Source organism: Atta colombica, unplaced genomic scaffold, assembly GCF_001594045.1.
Source record: "Atta colombica isolate Treedump-2 unplaced genomic scaffold, Acol1.0 scaffold261, whole genome shotgun sequence".
In the NCBI taxonomy this organism is placed as follows: Eukaryota; Metazoa; Arthropoda; class Insecta; order Hymenoptera; family Formicidae; genus Atta; species Atta colombica.
In genome coordinates this window covers 500,600-516,125 of record NW_017259361.1, presented here as the reverse complement: position 1 = coordinate 516,125, position 15,526 = coordinate 500,600, and the positions used below count along the sequence as shown (strand labels likewise).

The 15,526-nt window shown below is 24.2% G+C and overlaps 2 protein-coding genes across 3 annotated transcripts in view; one reads left to right on the top strand and one right to left on the bottom strand.

The window, feature by feature from the left end:
• Window positions 1-4,385, top strand: part of LOC108689151 (formin-like protein CG32138) — a 26,537-nt gene extending 22,152 nt beyond the window's left edge. The window contains exons 17-18 of one of the 2 annotated variants that reach the window (XM_018195794.1): window positions 723-816; window positions 3,803-3,839. In XM_018195794.1, the coding sequence (XP_018051283.1) occupies window positions 723-797 (75 nt within the window). In that variant the 3' untranslated portion in view covers window positions 798-816; window positions 3,803-3,839. Of the gene's footprint in view, window positions 1-722; window positions 817-3,802 lie in introns of both variants that reach the window. The other variant, XM_018195793.1, reaches the window with a different exon arrangement.
• A 9,364-nt stretch (window positions 4,386-13,749) lies between these two features.
• The window catches only part of LOC108689176 (guanine nucleotide-binding protein subunit alpha homolog), a 3,888-nt gene continuing 2,111 nt past the window's right edge, over window positions 13,750-15,526 (bottom strand). The window contains exons 2-5 of the mRNA XM_018195832.1: window positions 14,806-15,066; window positions 14,605-14,655; window positions 14,248-14,465; window positions 13,750-14,167 (exon numbers count right to left, since the gene is read on the bottom strand). Of these exons, the coding sequence (XP_018051321.1) occupies window positions 13,810-14,167; window positions 14,248-14,465; window positions 14,605-14,655; window positions 14,806-15,066 (888 nt within the window). The 3' untranslated portion in view covers window positions 13,750-13,809. The remainder of the gene's footprint in view (window positions 14,168-14,247; window positions 14,466-14,604; window positions 14,656-14,805; window positions 15,067-15,526) is intronic.

The window sequence follows — 15,526 nt, the reverse complement described above, 5'->3', positions numbered from 1 at the left end:
ATATATACATATATATTATTATTTATATTTGTCTAAGTTTCTCTTCTACAACATCAATGATTGTAAATGTATTTAAAATTAACATTACGTAATATTATAATTCATTTATAAAACTTATAAAAATAAATAAATCATATTTTTGATCCTTACATTTAAACGTGGTTCGAAATAATTGTTTATTATTTCTTTGAAAAAACTTAAAATTTGAAGAAAGATATAAATTTTTATAAGTACTTTTATAAAGATGTATATATGTATGTAGAGAATATCGAGAATACCTTAATTTTACAAAATGTTCATGTATCTATAAGTAAAACGAATTAAATTAAGATAAAAAGTTTTGTCCATTTTGCAATTTTCACAATAATTAATGAGAAATTAATTACTAAAAATCATCAAATGAGCGCGTATCATTTTTTGATATCAAGCTTTAATTCATAAACTTTAAATTAAAAGTAGTATAATTATAAATATTTTCATAAACATATGTATGCGTATAGAGCGAAGCGAGTAAATGAATAAGTGATTATTAAAAAAAATAAATAAAAGACATTTTTTTGCATGTTGTGTACTCGTAGCATGGCGTTTTACAGGGATTTGAACGATTACGTCAATCCTGATTATTTTACGCGTGCCTTTTATAGTTATTCCATTTCTTAAACACATAAATTTTATAAACATCTGTTTTTTTTTATTTGTTACATATTTATTTGGATTTAAAGTCACCGAAATTTTGCTGTAACTCGAACAAGAGTCTGTTACACCGCCATCTTAATGAACTGGAGTTCAGAACATAACAATGTAGAAACATAACATGTAAGTCCTCACTCACTTCCTTCTATTAACGTATGATTTTTAATATCTACATACATATCACACATTATCATATTTATTATTTGAAATTTCAAAAATCTGAAATTTTTAGAGGATTTTTTTAATTCTTGAAATTGTTGGATTTTTATTGAATTTTATCGGTACTTATGAAAATTTTTGGAATTTTATTTTTAAATTTAAATTCCAGTGTTTTTTTTTTAAATATTTCTTTAATCATTTTTTCTTGATAATATCAATCATCATTTAGCAATAAGCATAGCAAACATCCGCGTATATTCATGTACAATCTCATATATAAATATATTTCACGAGTTTTTATTTTAAAAAATCAGGATAACAATAGAAGACAATACAGCTGATTGTAATAATAATTCATTGATGCTATTAGTATACTTATTGTAGTGAGCCTTCCTACAGGTTTTGTGACTCCAGTTATAGAAAATAATAATCTTATGGAATTCCTGTCTTTTATTGCTTCAAAACATTCTCTAATTTTACTTGAAATTTTGAATAAAAATATCTGGAGAAAAATCTGGGAATTCTCGAAATTTTTTTTAAGATTTCAGTAAATATCCTGATTACATGCAACATACAAAAAATTTATTTCAAATTTTCTCATTAATAAAATGCATCATAGAGTATTTATCATTAATACATCATAATTTTCAGACTTTGTATTTTATTTATTAGATACATATAAATTTAAATATTATGAATGATCATTGTTGATATTATTTTCAGTAAAATAACGATGGTTACTTTAAAGTTTTATTTAGCGATTACTCTAATTTCTTATTTTTATTTTTAAATATATAAATTTCTTATATAAAATTGTTTTATAAGCTGTTTTTAGCATTAATGTATAACTTGTGCATAATATATTAAAGCTATAAAAGTAAATTTTATATAAATTTATAAATTTATTATTCAAAAATTATAAAGACACATTATAATAATCCAAGTAAAAGTAACTACCTATAGTATTATTGTGAACAATATTTACAATGATTATTATTACTATGTAAAAGAAATTTGTGTTAAGTATATAAATAATTAAACGCTCGTTCACATACATAAACACACAACATAATACAATTCATATATAGGATTTGACCTATTTAACCCGTTATTTTGAATTGACAATTTGTAATTTGTGTAATAGTGTGTAATAGTATATATACGTAAAATTTATATTTAATTTTTTGTAGTTTTATAGTAAATTCAATTTACAATTACATTTATTGTTATATTATGTTTTTAAGTATGTATTTGCCCTTTTTTACTGCGGCTATATAGAAAATCTAAAATTCAAATTGTCATTATTAATGCGATAAAATAAGTCATTATTAATTCGATAAAAAATAATCATTTGCTGAAAATAAGTTAACAGTAATTATCAAAATCCTGATGTGTTATCCAAGTTCTGTCAACGGCATGTTCGTCATGAAAAAAATCTTTGAAATATGTATTATGCACTTCGGAAAGAAAAAAAATAATTTTTATGTTGAACTGTGTAATTTAAAATATATTTATTTTATTTATAAACGGTATTATTAAATATCTTATATAAATTAGTATAGAAGTTTGTACTTATTATTTATAAATTAAATATAAAGATTTATGTATGTATGTGTGTGTATGTATGTATATATATATATATATATTATACATATACACACACGCGCACGCACGCACGCACACGCACACACACACACACACACACACACACACACACACACACACACATTATTAAAAATCATCTTTATTTATTTTAACAAAGCTGTGCATCTTTACCTAAAATCATTTTGATAAAATTATTTTTATCTCGAAATTATCTCGTAACAAGAAAAATAATATATAATAGTACATATATGCTTCATAAACTCATATTCTTTATATCACATCTGTTAGTTATTAATAACAATCAAAGTACGCATTTGCATGTTTTAACTCGTATTGATGTTGCCTGAGAAAATTCTTCTATCATCGCTTTACTTGCTATAAAATTTCGTATAAGTAATGTAAAATTGTATTAAATTTTTCTTGATTTGAAATTATAATTTTAACAAATCTTGCTTTTTTATATTTCTTAATAAATATATAATATATAGAGAATTTCCAGGTTAAACCGCTAAATATAAAATATGAACTTAGGATTTTAAAACAAAAATTTCTTCTAGTTTACTCACAAACGTTTCGTTTAAAATATATTGATTTTTTAAGTTACGATTATAATTGAAGTCTTAAATTCACACTTTAAGTTTGGTTTAACCTGGGAACACCCTGTAATTTTAATATTAAATATATGTTGAGAAATAAGACCGATAAGATGTTATTAAAACTTTAGTATATTTATACAGCAATAATTTATAATACTTTATAAGTTACAGACAGGATGTTTATAAAGTCTTATTACCCTTATATATTTTGGAAACAAATCAAAATTATGAAAATCATAAATACGTATTCGATCATTTCGAGGAGCTTCTGCAACCTCTTCAATCCCTTTAAAGGAACAGCCTTTCAAAATGAGCGGACACGTATTTCGCAATTTTTCATAATTTTTAACCAAATATAAGGGTTTCCAAAATATAAGGGTGATAGATAGATGATTTTAGACACCCTACATATTTATGAAACATATTAAGATGTCCCAAAATTTGTGAATTAAAATTAAACCACAATAAAGAAAGTTTTCAAGAAATTGAATAAAAAAGTGTACATTTTTATCTCAGTAAGTTTGTGAGATATAGGTTGTTTCACCTTTCAATAAACTTCAGCTCACTCTCTAACTCTAATTTAGATTTAAAGAAAAATTTTTTTAATTTCTTAAATTTCTTCTCTTTAATCTCCCTAATTTACTATTCCCTAAAATAACTTTTTTACTGTGGTATTTTGATTCACGAATTTCGATATAAATATTAAAAATTTTTTCTGTTATACTTAATATTCTGTTACATATTATCAGGATGCTGTTATAAACGAATTGAAGAATAAGACACGATTAGTGCAAGAGAAAAAGCTGTTGCAACAAGACGAAGTGTACAATGGCGCTCTAGAAGATATTCTTCTTGGTCTCAGGTCCGAACCGTATCGTAGAGCGGATGCTGTAAGACGTAGCCAACGACGACGTATCGATAATCATAGACTCTCGCGCACTGCTGAAGAGCTTGAGCTCTAATTTTTTGACATTTCCGACGCGTATTTCAAAGTTTTTCTACTGAAGAGAATAAATTTGCCTTGTAATATTGACACTTCATTATAACTTAGGAACTTATTCTATAACTCTTATCAATCATAGTGCTACAGTTACAGAATAAGAGTTAAGAGTTACAGAATAGGCTCCTTAATTTTATATAAATACGACGGGAATCTCAATAAATAAGCACCAATAGTTTGAGAATACTTTTGAAAATATTAATAGCTTGCACAATGAATATATACTTGTACATTCTTTCAATTTTGGAAGTCTTTTACAAATATACTTTGTTATGAGTATACAAATTCGGAGAGAATTGTGGAACGACGATATTCACTATGTACAATTAGAAGAAGCTTGTGTGCGAATTGAATAGTGGTGCTGAAAATGCAATAGTTATAAATTTGAAATTTAAAGCTTTAGGATATAAAATTTTTCGAACGTGGTATTTATCGTGTAAAATATTGCGAAGCGATAGATCTTCATAGAAAATACGCGATATTTTACATATTTATCCTTCTATGCATAATTCGTATGTGAATCTCATAATTAAAAATGTCTAAGTTCTTTTCAGGTTAGCATAATATTATATTAATTAAGGCATCTTTTTATGCCTTTAAGTAATTCTTTTCAACATTTCCTGATATTATATTTGTTTATATCTTAATTACACTATTACTTTTCTTTCACTTTTTTTGACATATATATGAGATATGTAAACGTAGAACTATTTAAACTTAATTGTTGTTGATTGTTATATATGTTGAAAATATTTATAATTTTCATATCAATGTTTCCGTTAATTAAATTAATTGTTTACACCTATGTAATTGCTTTATATCGAATGAACAAAGTCATTTAATTCTTAATGTAAGTGTGTAAAATTGGTTTAACAGTCGCAGATTTTAATAAGTTTATTATATTTATATTATTCTAAAGAGATGTAATAAGTTAGGAAAACTTGCTACGAAATTACACAAGTTCTATCAGCTTAAAAGCACAAGATTTAAAATAAATATTAACATTTTCATATTAGAAAAATCAAGTTATACTTTTTCAAGTTACAGAAATGTATCTTCTTGCAACAACAATAATAAACAAATCAAAATAACGTTACAAAAGTGATAACTAGAAATATATATGCATTTGTTGTAATTTTCTGCGACATATAACATGTATTATTATGAGTGAGATCTCTTAGTTCTCTCAGATATCTTTCGAAAATAATTTTGCAGCATATATTACTTATTACATTCCTTGAATACACGTATCATATATACAAATCTACATATATCAAGATTATGTTATATGCGTAAACATACAAACATAAATAACTGTATAAGAGCATTTCATAGTATTTAATAATCGATATATATATCGAGCTATAATGTAAGGAGAAAAAAATACGAATTAAAAAATATACACATCGATCGATGCTGCCATTTTCTAAAATTCTTATTTCAAAAGATTATTATAATTAGACTGCTCACTTCGGTTATCAAAAAAAAATAAAAATGAGGCCAAAAAATTCTTATTTATGTTCATCCATACATATGTATTATCTGTATGCATATTATGTGTGATGGGTTTATTATATATATGACCAACACTACACATTTATGTACATATAATATTACCATTCATAAATTCGGAGATGCTTGTGATTTCTTGCATTTTACAAAAATTTAAATATCCCGGTGAAAAAAATAATAAAGAAGTTTTTATAAATGCGTTTTAAAGAGAAAACTTTTTTTAAATTTTGACGTTTTGACTCTACCAATACTTTAGTCTCAAATTACAAAAATTGAATATTGAAAATTTACATTTTTTTTCAATATTTTTGTTATTTTTGTAAGTATTGTACTTGGATGTAGCATTATTGGACAAAATTTAACAAATAAGCATTTTAAAATAGATTTTATAACTTGGAAAATCTACTTTAAATTAAAATTAAAAATAAAAAAAATTTCTAAGCTTCAAAATGTTTTTTAAAAAAATCAGCACAATGATTTTTCGCAAAAATGTAGATTTTTTTATTATGAAAAAATTTTCTTTTTCGAAAATGTTTTTTAACTTTAAAACTAAAAAAATTTATACTTATGAAGACAAAGAAAAAAATTCAATATTAATTGTAATTAAATTTTAATAGATTAATACTTTTTTAATGCATACATTATATTATTATGCATAAACAATATTATTATATTTGTAAATAACTTAGTATATATCACATGAGATCACAACAAAAATTATATAAAAAATTACGAATTAATTTTTTTTAATTGTATTTTTCTACTGAATGAATTTTATAAATTCGAATTTTTAAATAAAAATCGCAAAATTCTTTATATATTAATTGAAAACTACATTTTATACTTGTTATTTTCACTTATTTCAAATTTATTATTTTCACAAAATTTGAGTCCTCCGAATTTTGACGGTTGGTAACTATTTTACATCATGCGAACATGCTTAACAACAAACATATTGAAGTGAGTAGTCTAGTTATGCAGACATTTATGGTCAAAATATATAATAAAAGACTACACAGTTCTACAAGCTTTTTCCTAATTGAAAATATCGCGAACTTTTGAAAAAATGAAGTTATATTTTTACTTTTATATACGTTTTTGATACTATATATTACTAAAGCAAGAAAAATGTAAATGTGTTGTAATATAAAAAATATTTGAACAAATATAATATAATTACTATAATCGCTTAGAATAACTGCCAATGTGATGTATTTAGATAAAATATTTTCTGTACTGTATTATTTAGCGCATATTAGCAATATTTGAAGAAAAATTGCTATTATTAGGATTGAAAACTAAGCTATTTTTTTCACATACGTACACACAATTGTAAAAATTAACGATATACTCGTTGTATAAAATCACAATATATAAATAAATATAATAATTAATACAATAAAAAATGATGTACTCATTTATTATATAAAATTAACGTATACGCATACGAAATACATTTATATCATTGATTAGTGATATAATTCCATGCCTATGGTCACATATAACATAATAATATATAATTTTAAGGCTCCTTGAGTTATCAATCTCAACCATACTGAATCATGACGCTCATGATGTCATGATTCAATATGGTTGAAATAAGTACTCGAGAACCTTAATATATGAATCACGAATAATAAATAAAAAATAATAATAAATAATTATAATGACAATACATTTTCCATTGATATAATTAAGTAACCAAAAGTTTTTTTCTATGAACAAGTAAACTAACGTCAGTAACTAATATCTATTGTTAGTCTATTGTTACATAAAATATTTTTTTATCATATAACATCTATTGGTCATTAGTAAATTAACATACCATTATATCTTTTAAAATTGTTTATTATTTGTGTATAAACTACATTGTAATAATAATTCATGTAAAATATTGTTATATACAAATGTACAATGTACAAAAGGCACGATATATCTACATTCTTTAGCTCACATATAATAAAATGCAAGACAATAAAAATCACGAAATGTAGGAAGTATACATAATTTAAAAATGTTACAAAAAATTTATTATCAATTGTTTTATAGTACCGTTAAAAAAATTAAATATATTGTGCTTTTAAACGTCACAGATTATTGTTTATCATGCATCCGTACCATTTACATTATTCTTGTTTACTATTATATCTCCTTTTCATATTTTTTTCATTGTATTTCGATAACACATAGAACATTCTCCTCTATACCTCTAAAGAGACATCACTATAAAGTATGAGAAAATATACACGATTTAAACAATTTCGTTTCGTTACATTATATGTATACATAGAATGTAAGTTATGAGACTGTTATTTATTCCACTGAATAATGGGGTAGATTTTAATGTAAACTTCTAATAAAAATGTCACACGTTAAAATATCTTCTAATTATAAATTCAAGAATTTTTAATAATTAAATATAATCCTTCGTGGTCACACTAGGGTTAAAAATGATCCCAGAGCACATTTAATCAGTAATTTTTTTTATTTTATAGAACGAAATCGTGTATATACGGTAATGTGTTAATTGTGCTCTGAGGTCATTTTGGTTCCGATATAACCATTACGGAACTTTTAAGAAGCGTGATTATAAAGAATCGAAAAATAAGAATTCATAATAAACTTATATTTTATCTTAAATTTTATTTTGACAAAAATTCCATTTAAAATGACTTCGTTGATTTTTTTTTTAATATCAGATATAAAAATTAAAAAATTGTACAAAATACGATAATTTTAATTTTTTTTGTTAAAAGAGAAAACTTTAATTTCTTTAATTCGAACCTATTTGGTTTTAATATGTTATATATAAAAAAGTAGTTTTATGCTTACACAATTTATGTTATTAATATAAATAATATGTAATGATTTGCCAACTAATATTCAGAATGTATACTTTGCTATAAGTCTGTCAGCATTAATATGAAAAAATATTGTTTTCAAGTTTCATGGAAACAATTTTTTAAATATTATTAAATTTAAATGAAAAATATGAAATATAAAGAGCATGGCTGCGCTAAAAGTAATGAGAGTATTTAAAATTAATCATTATCTATGTATACACAAACATACGCAATCCATTATTCCTTCATTTTAATATTCATATCCTTTTTTTTAATTAGAGGAAAAAAGTAAATAAAATAGTCATTCTTATTTCCTTCTTTTTAATTTATGAATGTAAGTATGAATAAAAGTATATATAAATATGATGTTATTTCAACATTTGGCTTAAATGCATTTTATACAACTTTTTTATGACTTGAAATACATTAAGTAGATTAAATTGGATGTATCAAAATCATTTTAGAGAATTTAAGAAAAATGATATAAAAATTTTGAAACTTTTTAAGAAATATGTTATATTTATTATAGTCTCAATCTATGTTATTATAATAAAATTTCAAGTTTGTATCATTTACATATATATTTTTTGTTCCATTTATAAATAGCTTAATAGAGTTACTATATATGATATATCCATTATCATATATCGATATATAGTTCAAAAATATAGTTTCAATAAAATATAACCGCATAATGTAAGATATATATCAAATGCTAATAACATAATTCCCTGAATTTTAACCGCATCTATGATTTGACTACTTAATATCAAAAGAATTTTCTATTAAGCTGAGTTGTTCGTAGAATTTTGTACATAAAATATAATTACTAAAACTTATACTTACGAATTTGTTTATGTGATGAATGTTTTTTTTATATTTCTTGTAAATCTTTTTATAAAAATCATACACGTTTTCTCTGTGTGAGGAGTATTAACATATCAATTGTATGTAAACGACATATACATAAGAACTAGTATAAAAACAAGGTATGTTTAAGGCAATACTATTGTTACAAAAACGTTGAAATTGGACCTGATTATCTTTATAGGAATGTAAAAATATCATTTACAAAATATACCGATTATCAATTATTTTTTATACAATCAGCTGTTTGTATGAAATAATGTTTATGTATAAAAGCTTAAATGCGATATACCTCAATATCTTTTTTATACATAACACAGCATATATGTACATACATACACGTGACATGCATACATATACATACATATATACATACATATATGTGTAATTTAATACATAATTAGAATAATTTTAGTTAATAAAAATATTTGTATTACAAATATTTATTTGTTAAATTTATACCGCTTTATTAAACTTTTACACATTAAAACAAAGATTTTATGTAATAAATAATCTATAGAATTGGAATGGCTTGTAGCATAACTATAATGATGTTTAGAAAAATATGTATTGCATATATATGTATACATACGTGTATACATACATACGTGTATTCGTGAACTCAGAAAGAGGCTAATTTTACATGAAAAAATAAGTCAAAAACATATAACAAAATTTTTTCAAAAGACTTTGTGTCTGAAAAAATTGATTTTACATATGTGTCGAATACGTGTGAACTTAATTATGTCTCGACTCATGGATTTGGATGTAAACTATTATCTCTGCTCATGTTTGTATTCATTATTGTATTGGGTAATCAAAAATACATGACAAAAATAGAATATTCACGAATTATAAATTTTATTCCATTTAAATAGATAAATATTATAAATTGTTGAAAATGTTATCCATTCTGTCGAGTACATAATTCTGCTCTTTGAAGTAAATTCTAACGTTTTCTAACGTGTTCTAAATGTTTTAATTTATAAATTAAATCTATGTAAAATATTTAAAGTCTATTTTCTCGAAAACAAAGCCTCATTCCAAAAAAATTTATTCTATGCTTTCAACTTATTTTTTCATATAAAAAAAAATCATCTCGATTACATCATATGTTACGAATTTTGTGTATGTATGCGCGTGCAAAAACAAAATGCACGTAGTGTCTATTAATTATTAACAACGCTTGTGGGCAGCAAACTAAACTGAGTAGAGCAGTATCATTTTGTAATTTTTTGTAACAGTTAACAAAATATTAATTATTAAAGATTGAATAAACATGTATTCGTCCGATGTAATACCAACTGCAAGCGCACGGCGAGAACAAAACCGCGAAACTTCGAAAAATCCAGGTTCATTTAACAATCTTTAGTAATTAATATCCCATTAATTACTGCAAAAATTACAAAATGGTACAGAACTTTTCGACTCAATTTTATCCATCAATTTTATCCTCTATTTACCTACAAACCTTATACAAATAATTATCAAACATCTTGTATATATCCATTTTTAATTAATAAAAGATAAAATTTAGAATAACGTACAAAAATGATGATTTGATTCTATACATAGAATCCAACTATCTCCTTAATCATCAACATTATTACATAAAATCTTTAAATACAGTTTATATGCATATGCACATAGTAAAACAATATTAACGTTTGTTACCAGAAACACACAATTTGACAATAATTTATACTACAAAAAAATACATTTACTTTCTTCAGAATTTTTGGTATATTCAGTTCAACTGTGTCAGATTTTTTTCAAATCGACATCCATTTGCAATCATAAAATTATAAAATTCATAAACAAATACAATATTAAATTTATAATGCTAAATTAGATATATTTCATACAAATTGCTGTTCTAATCTGGTAAATAATGTAGAAAGTAAAAAATTTGGTTAATTCGCATACTACGAAAAAAATAATACTGATTTTATTTTTCTTCTAAAAGTGTAATAATCAATAAAGGATCAGTTCAAATATACAGAATAGACAAATAAAACTTGTTACTTATGATGTGATATAATTACATTCAAATTAAAAACAGCTGCTATTATATTTCTTTAAAATTTATGATTTTGTACTTCATATATTGTATTTAATTTAAGAAATATACAATTTCTTCTATATTATGTATATAAAGATATATAATAGATGATACATAATATATAAAAAATTAAATATTTACATAAAAAAAAAAATAAAGAATTTAATATTTTCAAACAATTTTTATATAAAAAAGACACGATTCAATATATATCAGCACTTTAGCTAGATATCTATGGGAAAAACAATTTTAATTAATGTATAATTATCTTCAGTTAAATGACAATAATAGCAGCCTACAATTCATTTATTCGATGTAAGAAACAAAGATTTAAATATTATTATATTCAGGATTGGAAAATACTACTTTTACTTTTGTAACTAAGTTGAAGCGTGTTTTCATGCTGATGTTGGACGTTGACGTTTGCAGCATGATAAAAATTGACAAATATCAAAAATTTTTGACGCTAAAGATGACCATCTAGCATCAGTATAAAAAACTTTTACAGTTAGAGTTATTTTTTTCAGTAACTTTAATATAACTTCGTTCTTCTTTTCTAATATAATTGTAACTCTCAGTAACCTTGTTTTTATTGCTTTGTTTATTATATTTTAAGATTGAGAGTCCTTTAATTAATCAAAATTCTGGAAATGGTTGAATAGGTTTTGAAAACAAAGCATTTTTGAAAAAAATTTTCAGACATAAGTTATAGGCTTGAAAAAGATCTATTTATTTATTACATTTATTGAAAGATGTTGTTAAGGTTAAGTCGATTTTTTAATGCGAAAACCCTATTTTTCATTCCAGATTTAATTTAATAGCTGATGTGGAGAGCTTTCCAACATTATAATAAAGTCATTTTTTCTAAGTACTTTTCGAGGTATAAGGCGTATTAACGAAAGTTACAGTACTACTATCATATACAACTTGTTTAACATGTATGTATATAAAAATATAAAGTGTAAATCAATCTTTTTCTTTGTTAGCTCTAATAGTATCAAAATGTTACTCATGTTGTTCTGTAATAATAAACAAACTGAAAAAGTTACTTTCTGAGTAACTAAAACTGTAACTCGTTACTTTTTAAAGTAGGTAATTTGAAACCATAATTAGTTACTTTTTGAAACAAAAACAAACTGTAACTGTAATTAGCTATTTTTACAAAGTAACTTTTCCAACCTTGATTATATTAAATAACATTGCTCCTTCGGAAAAAAATGGATGAACTTTTTCCACAGCAATTTGAACACAAACTGGTTAGCTTCATTTGGTTTATATGGCTTGAAAACTAATATTTGGTTTTCTTGTTATTTAATCATTTGAATGCCAAAAACGATTGCAAAAAAACATCATGTTGAATCTAAAAGTCTATTATGTAGAAGCATGATAACGAACATAAAACGAAGGAACGCAATCATTATCTTTGGCATTTCATGCGATTAATGTATTCAATAATAAAAATAATTAATCTTAAATAAAAAATAAGTTAATTATAGATTTGTGAATTCTAGTTTAATATATCAACCAGCAATAATCTTATATATATTAAATCATGGGAAAAACATTGAATTATTTATATAGGATGCGTTTGGAAAAATTAGCATTATTGGTCATTCCATCTTTATCGTTCATATATAAATCGAAGATAGAATGACATAAATAATGCTAATAATGTCTCCTAGCAACCATAGCTACACAAAAAAACCGAAGAATTTAAACTGAATTATTTGCAACTGATCCTTTCTTTTTATACAAACCATTATCGTAGAAATTATTGACAATATATAGAATACAAAATTATGTACAATAGAGTTTGTAATGATCTCGCAATCGTTCAATATTTATCAAAAGTATAATAAAAATGTATCTCATATACATACATCCATACATACATACACATACATATATATACATACAGACTGAATCGTAATGTATGTCTCAATGTTTTACCATGGGAGATGAATATTTCTCTTTTAGGCGTGGTCTCCTACGTTTTTTCAATTACAGTCGATAATTCATCTCCTATGGTAAAATACTGAGACATTCATCATGATTCACTCTATACACACACACACACACACACACACACATATATATATATATATATATACACACACACATATATACATATATACATATATATTTATATTTTTATTTATAAACATGCACACACGCACATGCATGTATACGCACGCATACACAGTGTATATAAAGTCAAATTTTTTTAAATATATCTTTACATTAGGCAGTTTTTTCTTCTTTACTGTAAATGTATCTATATATGAAGTAAATATTCAAAAGTTGTATAATTCATACATATATATTGTCTTATCAAAATGTGTTTTGATGTAGTGTATATTGCAATATTCTTCGAAAACTACAAATTGGATTAATAATATATTAAGTGTTAATTTCTGATGCATACCTTTGTTTTACTAGCTGTTTTATCTGATTAATTACTCCACTTCTACACTATTGAAGCATAAGGGATTCTAAGTTTCGGTGCAGAATAGTATCCTTCACAGCATTAAAGACGACTTTAATATTTTCTGTGTCTACTGCAGTAGTGAAATGATGAAACAACGGTTTCCTTGGATCTCTTTTAACCGAGACGAACATATCGAGGATAAAATTTTGCACGTCCTTCATGGAATGTGGATCACCCGCAAATTGTGGAAAATAGTAACGGATATTTGTATCCTGTGACCTCACTTTTTTATCGAGCAAATCCGTTTTGTTTAAAAATAAAATTATAGACACTCCACAAAATATCATGTTATTCACGATTGTATCAAATATATTCTTAGATTCTTCCAATCTGTTAGTTCTCCTACAAGATTAATTGATAATCAAACAAAAACATTATCATTCATTTTACGATCTTGTAAAATAAACAAAAAAATAACATACCTATCTTCCAACAAGACTTGATCAAATTCCGATGATGATACAAGAAAAAGTATAGACGTCACGCAGTCAAAGCATTGGTACCATTTTTGCCTTTGAGATCTTTGACCGCCAACATCAACAAAGAGGAATGGAATATTATTAATCGGTATTACAAATTCAGAAATTCCTTTTGTCGCCTTTCTACAGTGTAGAATATCCTGATGTGTCGGTGTATAATCCTAAAAAGTATTTATACACTTTGTAGACAATAATAAAAATTACAAAACAACATACACACAAACACATTTGTCTTTACACTTTATAGTAAATAAAATATATATATTAATTATTGTAATTATAAATTGTAAAATATATTACCACTCTTGCAATCCTATCAAGATTATCTAAGAAGTACTGAACAGAATCACTCTGGAAATATCAAATCACATATAAATACAACACATAAGTTAAAAAATAATAAAATAATAATAAACAATTATTACATTTATATCAGTTGCACGAATGCATGCACAAGATTCGTACCTGTGCAATTAAAAAAAAAAAGAGAAAAGATCTTACTAATTGGAATTCTCTTCGCCTGTCGAATGCTCTTTTAATCGATGCATCCGTCCATAAACTCTGCAATGCTGGCACATAATGCAGAAATAATCTAGTATCCAATACCATGGTATTCTCAAACTTGAGTAATTGAAAACCGATATCATAATTCTTAGAGTTCTCCCAAGGAATATTTAGTTTATCCCGTGCATCTACTAGAACCTTCATACCCTTTATTATATTCTGATAGATTACATGTTGGTATTCCTTAATTAGTTCAGGCTGAAAAAATATATAATACATAATATCAATTCCAATTCTCTGAAAAATATTTCTTATATAAAAGAAACATGATATTTATGCTTTTATAATATATTTTGAAAATATAATAACATTAAATATCAAGAAAAATGCTTGATGCTTAAAACGAAATTAGTAACAAATTAGCAACTTTTATTTATAATTTAATGTGCCAATTTCAATGAAAAATATTTATTCTGAGATATGACAGAAAATATCGCATGTCAAATCGATATCAATGCTTTTTTACAATCCATGATTTTATTCCTTATCTTTTTTTGTCTTCTATATGTTTCATACATAATTTATTATACATATGCACACATATAAACATACTGTATTATTTATTCACTATATTACTCATATTCGAAATTTTTTTCTTTTCTAGAAATATATAAGCATTATAATTCTTATTCTATATATCTATATATATATATATATA